This window comes from Camelus dromedarius, chromosome 5 (genome assembly GCF_036321535.1).
Source record: "Camelus dromedarius isolate mCamDro1 chromosome 5, mCamDro1.pat, whole genome shotgun sequence".
NCBI classification, from domain to species: Eukaryota; Metazoa; Chordata; class Mammalia; order Artiodactyla; family Camelidae; genus Camelus; species Camelus dromedarius.
The window spans coordinates 83,790,504-83,813,464 of NC_087440.1; the positions used below are offsets into that span (position 1 = coordinate 83,790,504).

At 44.4% G+C, this 22,961-nt stretch overlaps 1 protein-coding gene across 1 annotated transcript in view; it reads right to left on the reverse strand.

Moving 5' to 3' along the window:
* LGMN (legumain) overlaps positions 1 to 22,438 on the reverse strand; it is a 29,935-nt gene extending 7,497 nt beyond the window's left edge. The window contains exons 1-8 of the mRNA XM_010988055.3: positions 22,346 to 22,438; positions 13,711 to 13,877; positions 5,252 to 5,349; positions 4,232 to 4,313; positions 2,908 to 2,993; positions 1,629 to 1,704; positions 1,070 to 1,132; positions 233 to 299 (exon numbers count right to left, since the gene is read on the reverse strand). Of these exons, the coding sequence (XP_010986357.1) occupies positions 233 to 299; positions 1,070 to 1,132; positions 1,629 to 1,704; positions 2,908 to 2,993; positions 4,232 to 4,313; positions 5,252 to 5,349; positions 13,711 to 13,848 (610 nt within the window). The 5' untranslated portion in view covers positions 13,849 to 13,877; positions 22,346 to 22,438. The remainder of the gene's footprint in view (positions 1 to 232; positions 300 to 1,069; positions 1,133 to 1,628; positions 1,705 to 2,907; positions 2,994 to 4,231; positions 4,314 to 5,251; positions 5,350 to 13,710; positions 13,878 to 22,345) is intronic.
* Positions 22,439 to 22,961: the final 523 nt, after the last annotated feature.

Sequence of the window (22,961 nt, forward strand, 5' to 3'; positions counted from 1 at the left end):
AGCTCACACCAGAGCTCACATCACTTCATTCCCTGACGTCTAATCCCCCAGGAGGAGAAGCCCAGAGCTGCCCACAGGTACCTCCCTACTTCCGGGCACCAGCTGCTCCAGGCCCTGGTTTATGTAAGACACTTGGTTCTTCCCGTTAGCAGAATCGGGAGAATGTCTGACTGCACCACTTAGCAAGGTGCTCACCCAGCCCCACTCAGGGGCCGGTGCTCCCACCACCTACCATTGATGTTGGGGGGCAGGTGTCTCATCATGGACCCAGACTCACAGGCTTCAATATAAAACACCATCTGGGAGGCAAACAAGACAGGTGAACTCACACCGGCCAGGCACAGACCTCTCACAAACGCCCCTTGGGCTCTGTCCACCCTCCTGACCCGTTTCTTAAGAGTCTTTCACTTTTGCTTTTGGGAGACACCTCTGCTATAAGAAGCTGCTGTCATACAAACTGGATGGACTCGAATTTATGCATGGTTACAGAATAAAATGACCCATTAGCTGAAATAACGCAGAGAAAATGGAGCCACAGATGATGCTAAGGAAAACCGTCCTGCCATCCAGTGCAGGGGTAGTTTCCAACAGCAACACACATCGCTGTCACGTACACACCCAAGCTATGCAGATTCTCTACAGCGTGCTACCAGGACAAGAGAGGGCCAACGTGAAAATAAGACTTTCCTCCCCAACTGCCCCAAATGGGTGGCAGCCCTGGAAACAGTGGTCCTCAGAGTGTGGCCCCAGACCAGCAGCATCTGCATCTCCTGGAAACTCAGAAAGGCAAGCCTTCCGGCCTCTCCCCAGAACTGCTGAGTCAAATTCGGGGGTGGGAGGCACGCTGTGTTTTAACAAGCTGGCCAGTGGTTCTCATCTAACAGCTACAGCTGTAGAATCACAAAAAGTGAATCCCGGGAAACCAGAGGTCAAGACTGATTGAAAGGACACGATTTCCAGAAAATACAGCCAATCCAGAGTTAGGAGGCCAGTCGAGGAACTGTGGGCCCTGCTTCCGCTGCCTTCCTCACGCTCCCCACTCCAAGGCCGCCCCAAGCACTGACGTTACCTTTTGGTACATTTTATGTTCATACATGTAATAGATGGTCTCATTCAGGTCCTTTACGTGGAGCTGCAAGGTAAGAATATGGACATTCAGACCAAACACATCAACAGAAACCATTTGCTGGATAAGCCACTAACAAAGTCCCAGTGATGCTTCATACATTCTTATTTACCAGTCCTTAGAGATAATCATGGTGAACAGCGCTATCCCGGAACATCGTCCAGAGCTTTATTCACATGTTAAAAAGGGGAAGAGGATGTGTTTCCTCGTCACTCTGTCCAGAGCACTCAGGGACCATGTTCTATGACTACGTCTTGTGCAGTGCACCCAAGTTCAGGGACAGCTACTGATGCTGTTATGTGAAGAGACATGAGGAGAAAACTTGCTGGAAGAGGTGCCTCTGGATAGATTTCAAGCTGCTAAATGTGTCCCCACACTCAAGAGCCACACACAGACCCACCCTGGCAGGACGTGAGGAACACATGTCATGGGCGTACTGTCAACACAGAGGTTTTGTTTCCCATTCTCCCAGCTTGTCTTTAAAACAGTAAGAAAAACTCACATCATCGTTAGGAAAAACCAGTATTCCAGCAGCTCCGTGATCAGTGAAGTAAACGAACACGTGGTCCCGGGGGCCACTGCCAAGAGACACACAGATGGGAATGAGAGTCGAAATCAGCCATTCTCTATTTCTACTTCTGTTTCTCTGAAAAGTCACCCCAATCAAAAAACTAAGGAGAGGTCTGAGGATTACAGTCCCCCAACCAGGAACGAGGAGGAACACAAGACCCGGTTGTCCGGCTGTTCCCTCTGCCCCCGCAGAGCGCTGTTCTGAACCACGGGGCGGATCCCAGAGCCTCCAAGCTCTGATTCATGGCTGGGAGGGCAGCTCAGCAGGCAGACCAGGTGTGATTTGGAGAGCACGTCCTTTGGCAATTGGGCCTCATCCCAGGCAGCCACACTCTCCAGCCAGGCCTCCCCCACATGAGGAAGGGAGCCAGGACACAACACTGAACATGGTCCCGCAGCTCAACCCCTCCCCAGGGCCCTTGGCCTGCACAGAGTCTGGGACGCCCCCCTGCACCCCCTCACCAGGGTTTACACTCAGAGGGCACTGCTTCAAGTTTGCACGGATGAATAACTCACTTGGAGGTAATCTGATTCATCCCACACAGATGTCCGTCTCTGCTGTAACTCACGCGAGCTACTTGTGCCCAGGTCCCCCCTTAGGTGTGAGAGAAACAGCACCACCTGCCAAGCATCACTTGCTTCTGAGACTCTCTGAAGTCATTCTTCTAAAACCCCTGATGTCACGTAAAAATGCTACATAAAGAAACGTTAAACAAGACATCTCCAACAATCCGTAGTCAGGGGGGCAAACTCGGGGATCAGTTTTCCCCGATACAAAGGTTAGCTCTGAACTTATGAATGTGCTCCTCCCACTGGGCTGATCAGGGATCGGAGCACGGGGTTCGTGGAGGCGGGGCTGGAGCCATTTAAGCGGACTGGCCACAGGGCTTCACGCCCGTCCCGGTGCATTCCACCAGTAGAGGTAAGGACCAGCACCAGGATCCACCACCAACAAAAAGAAATGGGTTTAAGTGATGGGGAACATTTCACAAAGAATAATGAGGGATCCTGGACCACAGGGTTAGTTCGTTACAGAAATGGTCTGCCGAAAGAAGCCACCAGCTCTGTGCAGCCTTCCAGGATGAGGCTCCCCACGCTGCCATCTCTCATGGGTTAACAAGCCAGAATCCAAGAGCAAGGCCTGTCTGAATTCTCCATTCTGGAGTACCAGGTCATTCAGAAAAGTGGGACGGCTGTAAAACAGACATTACCTCTTCAAGACCTTTCCAGATCCTTTGCCCTTCACTGCTTCTGCATCACCTCTCAACACAGCAAGGAAATTTTGCGGGGTGACATCCTACAAAGAATTGGGGGTTGAAATAAGATGCAGCTGTCATTCCAAATGAGTGCGTTTCCTGAGTCTGTAGCAGACAGCCCAGGCCACCAGGACACACACCTCCAAAGCTTAAGGTTTAAGGACAAACATTTTGCAACCAAGACAGACCCAAAGCAAGGTCAGTGTTTCCGAGGCAGGTGCATGACCTCATTTCAAATATCATCTTGTCTTTGGCTGATGGCAACTCAGCAAGTCTGCCATTCCTTCTTGACCATTATAAAGTCCATGTGGAGAAACCCAAAAATGTCGGTAGGTAGGGACAGACAGCAGAGGAGAGCACACAGCCTCAGAGAGACAGCAATGTGGGAGGCAGGAACATTAGCGCCACACTTTGCACCCAGCCTGCCTCTTAAGAGGCTAAATCCCAAGGACATTCGATGTCCTTTAAGGGGATTTTGTAAAACAGGTATCTGACTGTTCAAAAAGCAATACAGAAAAGTACAAAGGAAAAGTAAACATCATCAAAAATCCCAACACCTAAATTCCAGACATTTCCTTATATAACTACAAAGAAATAATTTCATAAAAAGGATGATCTATAATTAGATGTATGATGTGTCTGATTTAATTGTTTTTGAATTTAAAAGTTTGAAAGAATTGCTAAACTTCGGATGTTTCTCCATCACAAGGAATATTAGGTCCTAAAAGAGCTCTCAGAAATTAAGAAAAAGAGACTATGAAATCCACGAGGCTGAAGTCATTATGGTGGTTTTTTTTAAATGTGTTAATTTATACAGCCTCAACTGACTGGGAAGGATATAATATTCTGGAAGTTATACACTATAATAATAATTAACAAAATCCCATCTTGGCAAAATCCGGAGGTATTTTGCACCAGGGCTGGCACTGAGAAAACTGATTTTCAGAAAAGAGCACAGATAATCTATAATCAGATGAATGGCAATATCTTAAGAAAATCAGGTACTACTGAAGGAAATCTATTATCAGGTTTAATGCATAAGAAGACTAGAAACTAAAGATCGGTAGACTACAACTAACATTTTTTCTTTCTTTTTTCCTTTGCTTTCTTTCAAAATTCTCAGAAGTTACACTTCATGCACAAATCTTAATACAAACACGAAACACTGACCAGAAACCAGTCTAATGAGGTCCTGATTCTAGAAGTATAAGAAAGAGAAAAAAAATCATCACTGAAATGAAACAGGCCCTGCTGGCTCCAAGCCCGTGCTCCGCCTCACCTCGCCGGTGTAGTCCTTTAGAACCCCCTCATACACGTCTGAGCCATTGGGCCTGTTGATCACAATTCCTGGAGTTGGATTGCTGAAAATCAAAAGACACAACTGAAGCACATGATCTGATGTATCTCTGAAGTCTGTATCTTCATCAGTATGCCTCCATTTTATGCATTTTATGCATAAAAATGTTAACCGACCAAGGTTGTCAAAGATATTTCTCATCATTGCCAAGGTCACCAACGTTAGTGACTTGAGCACTTCAGTGGCCTCAGGTGTCCCATAACTCCTGAGTTCCTGGCAGGATAAGTAAAGGGCTGAGCTCTGAAAGCTCAGGACAGAGACCCCAGCCCCAGATTGCACCTTGGGGGCAAGATCTCATCAAGAGATCTCTCAGAGCAAAACTGTTTTCAGAAAAAGACAGGACCGAAGACAGGACTTTCATACAAGAGCTTAGGCGTGAAAGCCCAGAATGGATTACGAGCTCTTATGGGGTCACAGTAAAGGGTCACAGCTGGGTGACCAGGGAGCTGGGAACTAGGATGGCATAGGTGTAGTCCCCACGCCTGCTGCTTCTGATCTCCTCAAGAAATCAGATAATCAGGCATGAGAGAACTATTTGTAAAATTAAATTCAACAAATTTTTTAAAAAGGAAATAAGTACAGAACAAAAGGTAGAAGGATCTAACCTACAAATAAGCTTTCTGTATCCAGACCCTGTGAGGTGGGAGTCCCGTTGGAGGTTGGGAATAAGCACTGGAGAACCCAGCGATGATGAGTCAGCTCTCCAAGCCGAGAGGTAACTGACGCTTTAAACTCTTCCAAAGCCCCAGCCCCAGCATCTTTCACCACCATTGCCTGTGTCCCTGCTATTGCTGCCGACCCTCCTGAGTTATGGTCAAAGCTTTACACAAAATAGCCCTGTGGGATTTCATTCCACTGATCTGAGGATTCCTGAGAGTCTGTCTGCATTTTTCAAAATGCCCTGAAGTTCCCCACCACCAAGTTCAAAGCACCCCTACTTACTCCTGGGAGTTGGCGATGTCATCATACATCATCACAACGATCTGCTCATCAGGGACACCGTTTCGGTGAACGATCTGGTAGGCGTGGCATGCATCTGCCTGGGAGCAGTGGTTTCATCAAGTGTTAGATTTTGCCCAGAAGGAGGCCAACTTTGGAGTTCTAATGAGCAATATTTCAAGTATTTTAAAACATACACATTTATCTTCTTTTCAACTCAATTTTTAAAATCCACTCCCCCACAATGAAACTCAGTCATCAGGCAGTTAGTATATATCTGGACTACACACACAGAGAAATTGTTAAGTTGTTTAAATTCCCATTTTTGTAGAACAAGGATCCTTAAACACCAGTCTGGTAGGATGAATAATAGTTCCCCAAAGACCTCCAGATTCTAATCTCAGAGTCTATGACTATGTTACATTTCATGACAAAGGGGAATTAAGACAGCTGATGGATGTAAGATTGCTAATCAGCTGACCTTAAAAGAAGGAGGTTCTATGGTTACCAAAAGAGAAAAGGGTGAGGGGAGGGCTAAATTAGGAGTTTGGGATTAACATATACACACTACTATATATAAAACAGATAAATAACAAGGACCTACTGTATAGCCCAGGGAACTGTAATAACCTGTAATGGAAAAGAATCTAAAAAGTGTGTGTGTGTGTGTGTGTGTGTGTGTATATATCACTTTGCAGAACAGCTGAAACTAATGCAACACTGTAAATCAACTATACTTCAATTAAAAAAAAATTAGGAGGTTATCCTGGATTATTCTGCTGACTGACAATGGAGGAAGATGCCACAAGCCAAGGAATGTGAGCAGCCTTTAAAACTTGTAAAAGGAAATAAAACGGACCTCAAGAGTCACCAGAAGAAACAAAACCCTTAACAACACCTTGATTTAACCCAGTGAGACCCATTTCAGATTTCTCACATGTGAAGTTGTAACATGATACATTTTTGTTGTTTTAAGCCTAAATTTGTAGTAATTTGTCACGGCAACAATAGGAAACTAAAACACTGAAGGTGGAAGTATAGTGTAATTAGCACTGGACTCGGGAAAACACCCTGACGTTGTCCAATCAGGTTGAGGCATGTACCCTCCAACCCGGCAATTCTGCTCCTGGCTCTGCCCTAGAGAAACCCTAGCCCGTGTGTAACGGAAGAGTGCTCACAGCATGACTGTAACAACAAAAATGAATAAATAACCTAAAGCATCATTAATAGTTGGAAAAATAAACTGTCCTGTGTTTATAGAATGGAACACCATAAAGCTCACACAAATGGAATACCTAAAAATGAATGAAATACAACTCACGCTTCAAAATACATGAGCCTCAGGAACATGAGAGAAAGAACAAGTCATAGGGAAAAACAGTCGCTATGATTACATTTATATAAATGTCAAAACAGGCTAAATATTGTGTTGTTTACAGTTAAATACCCCTATAGTAAAACTCTAAAGCAAAGCAATGACTGACAAAAAAACGCAGGAGCTTACCCTCTGGCAGGAAGGGACAGGGAGTTGATCGGACAGGGGACAAGGGACTGGTAATTTTCTTTTTCTTTGGTCGGGTACAAGGTACACAGGCATTCATTTTATTATTATGCTTTAAACTGCATGCATGTTATATAGATATTTGTTTTCTATTTCACAAGAAAAAAAAATCAAACCAATAGTACACCCAGTTTAACCTTCCCTGTGATGAAACTGGAAGTGAGCAGGCACACCCACCCACTCACCTCAGTGCAAATCATCAAAAGGCAGGTTCATCAAAAAACAAAAACAAGTTAGGAGTAAATTTAACAAAAGAAGTATAAGACTTGTACACTGAAAATTAAACATTGCTCATGGAAATTAAAGAAGATTTAAATAGACAGAGAGACATCTCATGTTCATGGGTCAGAAGACTTACTACCCTTAAAATTAAAAAAGTTTAAAAAAACTGATCAGCAGGGATTTCTGCAGAAATTGACAAGATGATCCTAAAAGTTGTACAGAATTGCGAAAGACCTAGAATAGTCAAAAATTTTTTTGAAAAAGAAGAACAAAGTTGGAGGACTTTCACTTCCTGTTTTCAAAACTACATTCAGGAAAGAAGTCTTTTCAACAAACGGTGCTGGGACAATTTGGATATCCATATGCAAAAAAGGTGTACTTAGGCCCTCACTTCACACCCCGTACAAAAATTAACTCAAAATGGATCACAGATTCGAATGGAAGAGCTAAAATAATAAAAATTTTTAGGAGATAACAAAGGAGAAAATCTTCAGAACCTTGAGTTATAACTGCACAGATATCATAGATCTGACACCAAAAGCATGTCTATAAAAGAAAAAAAAATCGATAAACTGGACATCATCAAAACTAGAAACTTTAGTGCTTCAAAAAACACCAGTAAGAAAATGAAAAGACAAGCAACAAAGAGGAAAATATTTGCAAACACATATCTGACAGAGGACTTGTATCCAGAGTATGCAAAGAACTAACTCTTGCACCTCAGTAAAACAATCAACCCAAACAAAAACAGATAAAAGACTTAAATAAACATTTCAGTTAACTAGATATACTAATAAGCACACAAAAAGATGCTTATGATCATTATTATGGGAAATGCAAATTAAAACCACAACAAAAAAAACCCCACAACTGAGATACCACTTCATAGACAGACAATAACAAGTGTTAGCGAGGACATGGAGAACCAGGAACCTTCATCACTCCTTGTGGGAAGTAAAATGATGCAGCCATTTTGGAAAACAGTTTAACACGATTTCTTAAAAAGTTACATACAAATTTACCATATGACCCAGCAATTCTACTCTTCAGTATCTGCCCAAGAGAAACAAAAACATTTAACCGTGTAAAGATCTATATACACAAATGTTCCTAGCAATATTATTCAAATAGGAAAAAAAAAAGGAACAGACCCAAATAAATGTCCATCAACTGATAAACAAACAAAATGTGGTTTTTGCAATACAGTGGAACACTATTTGGCAATCAGAAGGGACGAAGTACTAATACATACTATGACATGGATAAACCTCAAAACCTTACGCTAAGAGAAGCCACACATACAAGACCACGTTGCATGGCTCCATTTATATGAAATGTCTAGAAAAGGCAAATTTACAGAGGCAGAAAATATACTAGTGGTTGCCTAGGGCTAGGGGTAGGGACCAGAAATAGGCCCAAGCGATCTTACTGGGGAGATGAGAAAGTTCTAAAACTGACATATGGTGATGTTCGCAACCTGATATATTTGGTAAATTGGTAAATCATTGAGTAATACACTTGAAATGGGTGAATTATACATGATATATAAAATATGCTTCAGTAAGCTTATATATTTTAGAAAGGGCAGGTTCAGCCGTTTTAAAGTCTCACCACCACCTTGACAGGCAGGTGCTTTTATGACCATTTCACAGATTGGGCAAGCTTAGGAAGGGCTCAGGGCTTCCAGCCCAGGTCTCCTGCCCCCAACCATGCCATGCACCCTACCTGCACACACAGCGGTCTCAAAGTCAAGCCGTGATTCTCTCTTGGGTGTCTCAAGTTTCTTGGTTGTCTCTAACTTTGTTCATTCAAAAGGGGTTTTGGTCGGTTTTTCTGTTTGTTTATTTTTTTTTTTTTGGTTGGTTGGAGTCAAGCATTGCCTGGCACCCAAAGAAATAAAAGTAGGGTTCAACCAAGTCAAATGACTTGGAGACAGTGTTTAAAGGCTACTTGAATGACTTCCCTGGGACATATCTGACCTTTATGAATTTTTTTCCCCTTAAAAACAGAAATGCCATACAAGGTACAATGTGAGAGGAGGGTATTGAGCAAGACATTATAGAAAAGGCAGAGCCCTCTGGACTGCTGAACAGAGACTGCTGACCCAGGCTGTTTCACAGCTTACCTAAGAATTCTGACAAGCTTACTCATCATCCCATGATTTCCTGGTACAGGCCACTGTCCCCATGCTGATCGTGCTGCCAGTTGGCAGCTAAATAAGGACAACCAGCCTGGGGCAAAGGTTAAATACTCGGCAGGCTCCAGTCACTGCCAAGGGGTCCACCTCCAAGCCAGGGTGGGGCTGAGAAGGGGCTCCCCCGGTCTGCTCACAGGGAGGAGTCTGTCTCTGACCACTTCCTGACACGCGCTCCGAGTGCGGCCAAAGCAAGGCCCTCGGTTGAAGCTCTATAGGGATGCCTAACTGAACATACCATCACCTCGAATTTTCCAGAGGGGAATCGAAGGTTTAGAGTGAGATAACATAACTGGCTCAAACTCATGCAGCAGGTGAGCGGAGAACGGGAATGACACGGAGGTCTGTGTGCGTCCAGGGCCCCTGTTCCCCTACCAGCCCGTGCAGCCTCTGGCCTGTACTGCATCCCCCCAACTCAGCCCCACTCGGCTCTGCTCTCCATCCTGAGTTTCTTTTTTTTTTTTTAATATAAAAGTGATACTTTGTAACATGATGGATTACCCTCAAAAAAAAAAAAAACCATAATGTAGAGTGAAAGAAGCCAGACACCAAAAACTGCATATTGTATGATTCCATTTATATGAAGTTTCTAGAGAAGGCAAAACAAGAGAGACAGAAGGCAGAGCCTTGGTTGCATGGGTCTGAGACGGGCATGGGGGAACTTTCCAGAATGATGGAAGTGTCTTAAAACCAGACAGTGGTATTACCAAAACTCACTAAACTATTCAATACGTGAATTGTATGACATGTAGACTTATACCTTCTCAATAAACCTGTTCTAAAAAGTGGTCATTGCACACATTTTAAAATATGTAAAATGGAAGGTGGTCTTCCAGAAATGCAGTGACTGCCCCCTGAACCTTCCATCAGCACACCTTCTCCTTCCAACTCCAACACGTTCCAGACTTCTCCCTCTCCCTCCCTGCCTCCTCCTGGCCCCAGGACACTGATACTCTTAAAGCCTTTCCGGGAGGAGGTGGCACTGAGTTCCTCTCCACCACAGCCCCGACTCTGGCCCAGCAGAGGGGAAGGGGAATCTGCATTCTCAAAGCTCCTCACCTCACCTGCTGCTCTCAAACACTCCTGTCCTATTGCCAGCAGGCCCAACAACCTTCTCCTTCAGAGCCCCACTGCCCGGCGATAACCCCACCCAGGCCCCATTCTCCCAGCAACACCTGCTCACATCTACCTCTCCCCTAGCTCCCCAAGCATCAACGTCCTCCTGATGGTCCTGCAATTGTGAACTTTCCCTTTGGTCTACTTCAGCACCACCCCCTCTGCCCGATCCAGGTCTTACAAGTCCTTCTCCACATGCTCAAATCTCTGTCCTGAAAGAAACCTTTCTCCAGTCCTGTTCCTCTCCTGGTGACCTATGTACTTCTTTTTCCCCTCACAAGCCTGTCAGAAGAGCAGACGGTACAGCTGTCCCCAAGTATGGCACTGCAGGGCCTCTCCCTCTGTCCTCCATGCACTGCAGTCTGTGTCCACCCCACCACTGCAGGAACCTGCCCTCCCAAGGCCTCACCCACACCACACTCAGGCGCAGCACATCCCACCAGCACCACCCCAGCCCAAGCCCCTCTCTGTCATCCATGAATCCCAGCCAAAAAAGGAAAACAAAGAAATCCAACTCTGTTTAACCAACGTGGTTTAAATAACCATCATAAAGCATGGGAAAACACTTTGGCAACGTCTTAGTTGTGTCTGGTGTATTAATCTTCCCCAAACAAAAGAAATTTGTGATAATGAGTGCTGTGTTAACCCAAGGGTAATGTAAACCTCTATAAAAATGTTAAGTTAAAAGTCTGTGTAGGTTCTACTTCCACGTGGAGAGTTCTTTCAAATGCTCTCTTACCGATGAGGCTCTGAAGTCAAGAAAGCAAATGTTGGCAGTTGGCTGAGAAGAAAACCCGGCCGGCAGGGATGCGGGCTGAGGCCAGCAATGGTCTGGCACCACGGTGTCCTCTCTGCACAGACTCAGTGCCAGCATCCTCTCTTATTGAGGGATGAAGATTTCAGTCTGTGGCCACTTCTTCTGCCTTCCTTCCCTTCATTCCATTTTGATACTGAGTATTTTACCCAGGAAAACCAGCAGCACTTTTAAGAATACGTATATGTTTTCTAGGAACAAAGGGTAACTGGATACCTAAACTTAAAAACACATGTATTGGTTAAACATTATTAAATTGGTTGTATAAAATCAACCAACTGGCTGGTTGACTGGCTGATGAGACAGCCTGTCCGCTAACAGTGACCTGTATTTAATACCCCACCTTCCTAACGCGTGGTTAGAGAGACAGGGGAAAACTGAGCCGAGTAGTTAGTACTCGGGTTGCTTCTCTTTAACTGGGGCAGGTCTGGGTTAAGTATTAAAAGGAAAAGGAATCATTTTGCCATGATAACATTTTAATCAAGCCAAATTTCCTATTCAGCTAACAAACAAAAACTATTCAAGAAATAAGTCACTCAGTAATCATCAAATTTTAAAACTGGTAGGGAGTTCATCTCAACCAACCCTCTATTTAAAAGATAGGAAAACCAACACCCTGGGAGGAAAACACACGAGAGGCAGCCCTGCCAAGCGGTCAGGAGCACAGACACGGGGCTCGCGCTGCCCAGTACTGCAGCCGCTGGCCACACCATGACTGAGCACTTCAAATATGGGCAGTCCGAACCGAATGCACCACTCAGGTAAATGCACTCTGGAATTTGATGACTTGGTATTAAAAAAAGAACGTAAAGTACCTCATCATTAACTTTTTATTCTGATTACAAGTGAAATAATAGTTTGGCTATCCTGGGATAAAGAAGAGACATGAAAGTTAATTTCACCTCTTTCTTTTTCCTTTTTATTTTTAAAGTATGGCTACTAGAAAATTCACCACAATACATGTGGCTCTGCTGTTGGACAGCACTGCTCTGGAGCTAGTTGGCCTGGGTTTGAATCCTGGCTCAAACACTTACCATCTGCGCCACACTGGGTGAAGTACTAACCCTTTCGAGGCCTCAGTCTACTCATCCATAAAAAGGGAACAAGAACATAACCCCACAACGGGGGTCAAATGGGTTCATCTAGTAAAGGGCTCTGAGATGCAAGTCCAGCACATGCTGTGACAGTCTATCTATCTTGTCTCTGAGAATTGAAAGATTAAATGGCTTTTTTACTAACAACTTTATTAAGGTATAATTTACATAAAAATCAACCTTTCACAACATACAATTCAGTGGTTTCTAGTATATTCAGCAAGTCATGCAACCATCACCACTATCTAATTCCAGAACATTTTCATTACCCCAAAAAGAGCCCCTGTACCCATTAGCAGGCATTCTCTGTTCTCCCCTCCGCCCAAACCTTGGCAACTGCGAATCTACACTCTGTTTCTGCGCATTTCCCTATTCTGGACTTTCGTATATAAACAGAATCCTACACTATGTGGTCCTTTGTGACTGGCTTCTCACTCTACATGTTAAGGCTCCCCCATGCTGAAGCATGTGTCAGTACTTTGTTCTTTTTTATAATATCACCTTGTGTGAACAGACCACATTTTGTTTGTCCATTCATCAGTTGATGGACATTTGGACTGTTTCCACTTTTTGGCTAATATGAATAATACTGCTGTAATCATTTGAGTACAAGTCTTTTGGGGAACATACGTGTTCATTTTTTAAAAATATATACCTAGGAGTGGAACTGCTGCGTCATATGGTAACTCTATCTTTAACCTTTTGAGGAACTGCCAGACTGCTGTCCAAAGCGGCTGCACCATTTTACATTCCTACCAGGAGGCTGGACTTTTAATGTATTTGCAGATGCGGATTCTTTTCTCTCTAATTTCTTCCAGGCTGATTTGGTGGGAAGGCCAGGAAAGTTGAGGAGAAAGGGGTGTGGGCAGAGGCACGGAAGGCCAAGAGGCTTCGTGATGCTTTGACCAGAATCCTGTCTACACCTCAACTTGCTGTGTGGCCTTGGGCAAGTCACTTCCTTTCTTCAAGTCAGTTTCCTTATTTATCAAATTTATATGTATTTATAAAATGAAGTGGATCTCAGCTGGGGACATTTGGCAAAGACTGGAGACAATTTCGGTTGTTACAGTGGGGTGGGTGATACTCCTGGAACCTAGAGGGCAGAGGTCAGGGATGCTGCCAAACACCCCACAATGTGCAGGACAGCTCTCCACCAGTAAGAATCACCAGCTCCAAGTGTCAACAGTGCCAAGGCTGAGAAACCCTGCATTAGACTCAAGTGACCTCATACAGGCCATTCTGAGGAACTGCCAAACTGACTTCAAAATTGGCTGTACCATCTTATAACCCCCTCAGCAATGTGGGAGGGTTCCCATTTCTCCACATCCTCCCCAACACACTTATTACTGCCAGCCTAACAGGAAAGTAAATGGCTTTTTAAAAAGTCTATTCTATCAACCATGTCCAGGGTTGTTTACAGAATGCCACCGTCATAAAGGAAAAGACTAGTCATTTTCATACCTGGTGTCTGTAATTGTACCAGCCATTCGAGCCCGCGACAATCACCACCCAGTGCTTGCCTCCATCCTCAGGGTCGTCCAGGGGAGCAGCGCCGACTCCCAGGACCAAGCTGAGCAACACAGCTGCTTCCCAAATCATTCTGCGCCTTGGAGTTCGACTGCAGAAGTCTGGGAAGAAAAAAGCAGAGTTAAGCAAAAAATAAATGACAAGAACAGAACATTACTTGCCCCTAAGAAAAGATCACAGTAAATGGGTCAAAAAGATAAGATCATTTAGCCCTCAGACGGAACATGCTGAGGATAAAAGTGATGACAGAGCAGGATTTTATTCTTAGTTCTGCTGCCCCTTCCCCGGGTAGGGAAGGGAGTTCCCATGGCTCCCAAACTTCACTGCAGGTGGAAATTATGAGTATAAACCCAAGAATATTCAGAAAGCTCTTTGGGCAACCTTTTAAAAATTTTTGACACAACTTGGAATACAGCAGATAAAATTCTTCAATAAAATTTACCGTGTTGGAAAAAACATCTACCATATACTCTGAATCTGTAAGAAAAGAATATACATATAATGTGTGCAAATAAAACTGTGGAAGGAAGACAAAATTTAGCAGTAGCTATTGTTGGGTAATAGGTGAAATTAAGGATGATTTTTTTCCTTTATATTTGTTTCTTTTGACCATAATTAATGTATATTACTTATACAATAAAGTTTGTAAAAATTAAACATACGTTCAATATAAACACTGAGGGGCAATTTATGTTTGTAAATTATCTCGATAAGCTGTACAAACACTGGCAGCCCAAATTAACGTCTTTGTATTATGCTTACAACCTATTTACATTACTCTGTACAAGAGGCAGGGCAAATGTTTTAATGCCTGTTTTACAGGAAGGGGAGGTTGAAGCCAAGAGAGAAGTGACTTGCCCAGTATCCACAGTCAGATAGCTTTGGTGGGAGACCAGAACCCACGCCTTCTGAATTCTTGGTCCAGCCTCTCTGCTACACGGTTCTGCATCTGGAGACTTTATTCTTTAAGAAGCACATGCCCAATTTTATACTCCGTTGCCAAAACATTAGTTTTAAATCACAAAGCAAGACTAAGGCTGAGTCCTGGCCACTCTGCATTACTCAGATGAGACCTCGCCCTTTGTCCCAAGTATGTTATTTTTAAAAACAGTCTTCCTGTGATGTCTGTCATCTAGGCCTGTCCAGGACTGTCACTCTGAGATAGGAGGAGAAAAGCCTCTGAGATGTAGGGAGTCAGTGTAGAACAAGGTCTACAAGGTTAATCTCTGCCTCCGATGCCTTTGGCAAAAAAAGTGCTCATTCACTCATTTGCTTATTCATTCATTCCTTCATTCACCCACTCAGCCAGAGTCTCCTGAACTCCAACCCTGCCAGACAACGCGGTGGGTCCTAGGAACGCAGCAAGGACGGGACAAAGCCTCTGTCCCCAGGGACCACACAGCCAGCTGAGGCACGAACCACCCCTAAGCCTAAGAAATCATCCTCAGCACCTGTGCCTAACACTGTTCTAAAACTCAGAATGATGCCCCCCACCCCCTAGTGAAAAAACAGGAAGCCCTGAGTCTGGTAAAAGTGTAAAAAAGTCAAAGCACCTTGGGTCAGCGCTTCTCCACCTGGACTGTAAGTCCAGATCACCGGGGGGGGGGGGGGGGGGGTCCTTGTTAAATGCAGATTCTTATTCAGCAGGCCTGGGCAGGGCCTGAGACTCTGAATTTCTGACGAGCCCAGGGCAATGCCCAGGGCTACACTTGGATGGAGCAGACCTCTTCCTTAACCTTGGCAGGCTCTAGTTGGCTCTGCCTAGAAGCCTGGCATCCCAGTCAGGAAACAACACTACTCTACCCCCAGTCTCCTCCCAAGAACTCAGTTGTTAATTTGTAAGAATTAAGAATTGGAGTTGGTGCCAAATCCAGGTTTCTTCAGCTCCACTGCAAGGTCGTGGATGCGCGGGTAACTACAATAACATGCCCCAGATTTATTTTTATGATTATATTGAAACGGCCAAGGTGCGTAACAGAGGAGGGCAGTGGACTGCCCAGGCTGCCCCAACACTGGAACCTGCTGGTCTGTTAATATGTTATCAGCATGTATTGGAAGATGCTCTCCCAAGTCCGCTTGATCTGCTCAGGGCTCACCATGCGGCTGGCAGGTAACAATAAAAGGTGCAGTTATACAAATGTATGAATAAGTAGCAGTGAGGTCAGGCAAGGGACAGCCAAGGAGCTCCTATCCCCAGAGCTGGACTCCAGGGGCTCCCACATGGGAGGGGAGGTGTGCAGTGACTCCTGAGGTGACCAAAGCAGCAGCTCTTACCGACTCTGAGCTCACCCAGCAGCCCCTGGCTGCAGTGAAGCCTCCCAGGAAGCCTTCCCTGGGGGAGGGGTCAGCAAACTTTCTCTGTAAAGGGCTGGAGAGTAAGGATTTTCAGCTTTGCAGGTCCTGCTGTCTCCATCACAAATATCCAATTCTCCCATCATATCACGAAAGCAGCCAGAGACAATATGGAAACCAAAGGACATGGCTGTGTTCCAATAAAACTTACAAGAGACAGGTTCTGTGGCTTCCCCTAGGGAGTGAGAATGTGCCTCAGCCCACATGACAGGTACAGCCTGGCTGGTTTTATCATCCCTTAACGGCAGTCATGAAACCAGCTCTCTGGTTTGCACACCAGTCTCTTCTGAGTTTGGATCATGTGACTTAATCCTGAAGAGGCTCATTCCTGTGGTAGCACTGGTGTGTGACGTTCCCCCTCATGTTGAGACCCAAAAAGAATAAATACTAAAGCAGAATGGTTGGCCTGACTGTGAACAGTAGAACAGACACCACCAGTTCAACTGCCTAAATTAGCAAACAAAAATCACCGCCAGGTTATTTTTATAAATTCAGGTTTATCTTTCATTCGTCTGCTAAAATACTAGCAAGTTACTATTCAGTGAGGAGAAGCACCTTATTCATACACAAGTGATATTTTCATAGTTAACATTTGGTGATGGTTCCTGTCTCCCTTTTTTTTTTTTCTTATAAACAGAGTTTGTGCTTCCTTGAACATGATGCCAAGTTAAAAGCCTCACAGTGTGACACTGATTGGAAAATGCCACTTAAAAACACACACATACTAATACAATTCTGGAGAACTTATTGGGACGTGGGCAAAGGAAAGATGTGAAAGTAATATAATCATCCCATTACCCTCAGCGATGAACACATCTCAGAGGAGCCGGCCTCAGACGGCAATTTCCTGATCAGCAATATTCTTGACAAAGCATCAAAACAAAGTCACAAGTAACCTTGCAGCATACCTATTATTTTTGTTCTATTAGAATGAAAAGTTCATGAAGAACAAGGAAATGATCCCGCCAACTAGCTCTCTGTGTCTGCTATTTTTGCTCGTGGCCCTCCACGCCCCAGACACACAGGCGTCATGGTCTACCTCTCCCTCACCTTGCCCTCCAGTCTCCCCACCCACCCATCCAACAAACAGGGCCTGAGCACCCACCTGGCGCTCACAGGCACTGAGCAGGGCGCCAAACGGACAAAACCTTTCGCAGAGCTAACATTCCAGCAGGAAGAGAGACCATTCAAACGCACAGGCTGTCAGGTGGTGACGAGTGTTAGGGAGACATATAAGACAGAAGAGGGAGTCCCGGTAAGAGTGGGAGGTGTCATCTTCAAAAGGGGAAGATGTTAAGCAGGTGAGGAAGCCTGCCCATTTGTAACAGCAAAACTCTGGAAGCAAAAGAAATGGCCATTTACCAGGGACTGTCTAGTTAAATCAATTCTGATACATCTTTATGATGGGATACAGTGTTGCCTTTAAAAGAATAAGGCAGATCTTAATGTGCCATGAGTGGAAAGACCCCTAAGGGGATGGTTAGGGGATATGTGTTTAGTCTGTTGACCATGTATGGAGAGAAAACATCCCGGACAGTTGTTGCTGTAACCAGGGGAGAGACAAAAGCCTCCTAAGAGTGACACATGTTGCTTTGCTGCAAGGCATGGGAAGGTGGGATATTTGTGAGTATCTATGAGCCGCACAGTGTGCAAGATATTTCATAATCCTCACAACGTCCGTGGGCCAGTCTCACTACTCACTGCAGTTGAAAAAACAGACCCAGAGGGGGAGGGTATAGCTCAAGTGGTAGAGTGCATGCTTAGCATGCACGAGGTCCTGGGTTCAATCCCCAGTACCTCCTCTAAAAAAATAAATAAACCTAATTATCTGCCCTCCCTGCCAAGAAAAGAAAAGAAAAGAAAAGAAAAGAAAAGAAAAGGGAAGGAAGGAAGGAAGGAAGGAAGGAAGGAAGGAAGGAAGGAAGGAAGGAAGGAAGGAAGGAAGAAAGAAAGAAAGAAAGAAAGAAAGAAAGAAAAAACAGACCGAGAGGTGGAGAAACTTGGCAGAAAGTCGCACTGCTGGGACCAACAGACAGATCTGATACCAAAGACTGCTTTTTCCACCACACCACCTCACTTGTCACAAAAAAGCGCTGCTTATGTGAACATCTGGGAGGCCCCATAACCACAGGTGGGAGCACTACACCCCACACTCTGGCACCTCCAAGCTTCCTCCAGCAGGAGAATGCCGCAGCGTTCTTCAGCACCCGACTATTTTAAGGCGCTTGTGGGTAACTGGTATAAAAAGGTCATAGAAGAAGTGCCCATCAAAGGAGAGCCTGATCCACCCAAAGTCAAAGGCAAAGGACAAGCCTGTATGAATGAACCTGACCAGCCTCCAATGTTGGGTCCTCTGTGTTCCCACTTGGTCCTGAGACCCTCCCAGGCTGCAGGGCTACACGAGGTCAGTGATTCGATTAAGACTCCACGTGACTTCAAGAAGTGTACCATCCAGTGGGCTTCGATCCATTTGGGAGCTTTGGGACAGAGTACCCATTCTAGATAAACTGTCACCAGCAACACAAGTAACAAGGCTACAGGACCATCTAAACAGCAGAATCAAGTTCAAATCCAGGTCTGACACTGAAGCCCACACTTTAACCGCCATTGTGACCTCTCATGCCAGCCCTCATTTTCTTCTTGCTCTGGGTTAGAAACAGCGAGCCTTATCAAAGCCAGGCAAAGCAGCTGTGTAGATAAAACATCTGTAAAGAGCCTTTCAAACCTGAAGGGTTTTGATCCTGCTCTCTGCTCTCCAGGGGCTTACAAAAAAAAAAAATCATCAAGCAAGTTGTCCCTGGCTGACAACATGCAGGAGAAACAAAGACAGGTGACAAGGACCCCTCCTTCACCAAACTTGAGTCAAGAGCCTCTGATCCCCTTCTCAACTAGATCTTGGCCTGCTGAGCCCAGGTTTAGCAAAAATCCTGCAAGAACCTCCCATCTCTGATACCTAATCAAGCTCCTCTTAGTAATTTTTCATTCACTAACCCTCTCACTCTGTCTATTGATGACAAATCTCAGCTGTCCTTGCTGTATTTGGAGTTGAGCTCAGTTCTAGACTGAAGTCTCCCTCCTCTAATGCAATAGCTGGAATAAAACCCATGTTGCTGTCTTTATCAAGTATGAGGTGCAATTTCTCTTTAACACAGGACACATAGTGTCCTACTAACTCTGGGAAGACCCTTTCCCCTTTGGGCCTTAACTGTCCACCTGGGAATGAGATGGTAGAATTAAATTATTAAGGACCCACTCAGTTCTCAAATCCTTTGATTTCCTGTTTAAAGAGTGGAATGAAAACAAAATCCAACTAGGTCTTATCTCAAATCTCAGGTGAAAAATGGATTTTGTTCAAGTTAGTTAATCAACTTTTTTCTTGCCCCCAAAGGGAAAATGTATGATTCAGTGGCAAACCAGATTCTAGATTAGAGCATGTCCTTCAAAGTTATCTAATTCTGATTCTACGGCATTTTTTTTTTTTTACAACTCGATAAATTGTGGGTAAGAGCAATGCAAATACTGTTGATAATTCTTACCTAAAGACATGTAAATTAATTATATCAAGTGGAGGTTCAAGTGACTCCTCCATTGTACGAAGAAGCTAGTTTTGTCTCCCATCACACATTACGACGCTTCTAATTTACAAGTGTACTTTGTACTTTGGAGTCTCATTTAAACTGGTTGTAACACCTCACTAAGTTTCCTCATTAATAAGCTAAATATAATCTTCAACACTTGTTCATTTTTATATCTGTTCAGAGTGATGACTTTACTTATTAAAAATTAACTTTTAACATTACAAAAGGTACAAGCAACTAAATCATATTTCAAAATAGACAAAATCAAGAAAGCATCTCTAAAATCTGTTAATGGTTAGAAGAATTTAGGAATCCAGCAAAGTAAAATTTGGCCAATGGTTAATGGGTTTTTTTCCCCATTTTTATTTTCACTGCTTATTTGGCATGTGAATTTCTTCTACTCAAATTACTATTTTTTGAAACCTGGTATTAATGTAGTTTGTAGCCTTTTCCCAAAATGACTGAACATGAGTTTTATAGCTAGATATTAATTCTTAAGTTTAACTTGCTATAATTTATATTTTAAGGATACACATTAAACTACAGAAATGTAGAAAGTATAACCTAAAATAATACCATCATCCAGATCATCACTGTTAATATTTTGTAAATCTGTTAAAAACCTCTTTCCCCATAAACAAATAAAACATTAACGATAAAATACTTTCCAATGTCCTGTCCCACTCTTCCCATACCATAAGGTAAACACTATCTTATTTCTTTCCAATCAATTCAGTATACATTTAAAAATACATATTCACCTTATAAACATTCCCCTGCTAACAGACATTTAGGCTGTTTCAATTTCTTTACCCTTAAAAACAATGTTGCAAAAACATCATTTTACTCATCCCCTTGTATACAAATGTCTCTTTCTCGAGGGTACCTCAGAAGTAGAACCACTCCGTCTTTGAGATATACCTGTTTTGCTAGCATTTGTACTGTTCTAAGATATACTTCCAAATACTTATCATCTCTTGATAGCATCAAACTTTATAATTCCTAATATGATGGATAAAAAGTGATGTAATTATGGGTTTTATTTGCATCTCCTGGATTACAAGAAAATTCGAGTCATATGTTTAACCATTCAGATTCAACACGCTAAACACATGTGACAATCTCCCCATCATAAAATAGGATTTGAATTTTGGTCTACAAGGCAATTTCTGCAGTTTAAGGGGAAATAAATGCCCATCATTTCCTTAAAAGATAATCATAGGTAGAAAACTCAAGAGACAGAATTTGTTTCAATATATTTTTACTGAATGATACTGCGTAGGGTGTTTACCACTTAATAGTTCACAACACTTTTCTCATTTCCTTTCCCTTCCCACTGCAACTATCTTTAAAACACTTAACAGTTCTCCTGGGAATTACTGCAATGAGCTCCCTAGTGTGGCCTCTCCAACACCCTTTCACACCAGAGAGCATCTAAGATACACATCCACTAAATTCAGCTTCCAGGGCTTTCAGGATGAAATCAAAATCTCTCACAGCAGCACAGGAGGCCCTGTAATTCTGTTCTCCACTATCCAAATGAAACTCCTTGCTCCAGTCAGGCTCCTGGACTCCAGGTCCAAAATTGGTGCCTTTGTCCTGTCTTCATCATTCCGTTTTCCAGGCAAAACGCTCTTCTTCATTTCATTAGCTCCTGTCCAACCCTCAAGCTCCATTCAATCACCCTCTTCTCTGCAAAGTTCTACCTCTTCCCACAAGTCAGGGTTAGATGCTGCCTCTGTAACACTAGCATGGTTCACTATAGACTCCCTCTCTGTATGAAATAATCCTTGCTGAAAAAGCTTAGTAAGGCTCAATAAATGTTTGCTAACTAATGCAGCCTCGGAATAAAGAAAGCTGGGCTACTCTCCTACATACTGCAAGGCAAGTCTCAAACCTTGGGCATTTGTTTTCAACTCTCAAACAAAGCACGTGGGTCAAAGTTCCTTCTCCCACCCCACAGATTCTGCAGTTCCTGGCACGGAATTACACACATGTAGGTATAACCTCAACTCTAATAGGTAGGGGCAGGGATACAGCTAACTTTGACTTCCACAGTCGATGTGAATCATCCCGTAACTCCAACAGCTCCAGTCTCTGAGAAGTACAGCTTTTCTGGCTTCTTGGAAGGGATGTTTTTATACGTTTGGGTATGTTTGTTGTTGTGGTTAACATAAGCCCGCTCTCAGGCTACTGAGAACTAACTGGAAACAGGTGCAATCTTCTGCATTAAAAGCACCAACATCCTCAACTGTTTCTAGATTCTGAAGATCAGAACCAAGCCCCAGACTCTGCCTGGCACTCGCTGGCCATGGGACCTTAGCAAATGTCCTCTCCTCTCGTGCCCGTTTCTCCCAGCGCTTGGAGGAGACTGGGCTTCCAGCCAGAGACCTCGCAACAAAAAGAGCCCCTCCCCCCACCACAACAACCCCACCGGATGGCAGGCTGAGAAGTCGCAGGGTTTCCCTTGGGCGTCATGGTTTGCCTAAATTCCCGTTCGCTGGTTGAGAAATGGATTACTCAGAACGGGCCGGGGAAACTGAAAATCCCGGCCGTAAGGCCAAGAGCCACGGCAGATGGGCGACCCTGGACCCGGGCGTGGGGCCCGACCCCAAACCCCTGCCGAGGCTCGCGGTTACCTGCGGCCGGACCGTGGGAACTCCTGGCGGCGCGCAACCCCAAGAAAAGCCACCTCCAGACGTCAGCCCTGCAGTGATTGCGGCGCTGCGCCCTCGCTCCCCGAATTTGAGGGCCTGCTGCGCCACGGTGATTGGAGAGCTTCGGGGCGGGGCGTCTGCGAAAGCCAATGGGAGGCGGGGACGAGGCCGGAGAGCCGGAGGGACTACAAGTCCCAGCGTGCACCGGTTCGGCCTTCTGGGCCCAGAGGCAGTAGGTACGCGGTGAGCTAGGGCAGCGAGTCCTATCGTGCGTGGGAGCAGGGGGCGCAGTGATTCCAGAAGTGTCCGCCGAAGGCTCAAACCCAGCGTACGGAGTTTAAACGTCGGTTTCCAAACTTTTCCACACATTGGAAACACTTGGGAAAGCTTCAGAGACAGACACCTCCTTCTCACCCCAGAGATTGTGAGTCCATTGGTCTGCGCGTGGCTTGGGTTTTGGACTCTTTAAAGATCCCCAGATGTTTCCATGTGTAGAGCCATTTAATTCTGATAGCAGCCGCATGAGAGGTAGACACTGTTATTGTCATCCCAGCTTTACACGTAGGGCAACTATGGGAAGGTATGTCAGGGAGGTTAA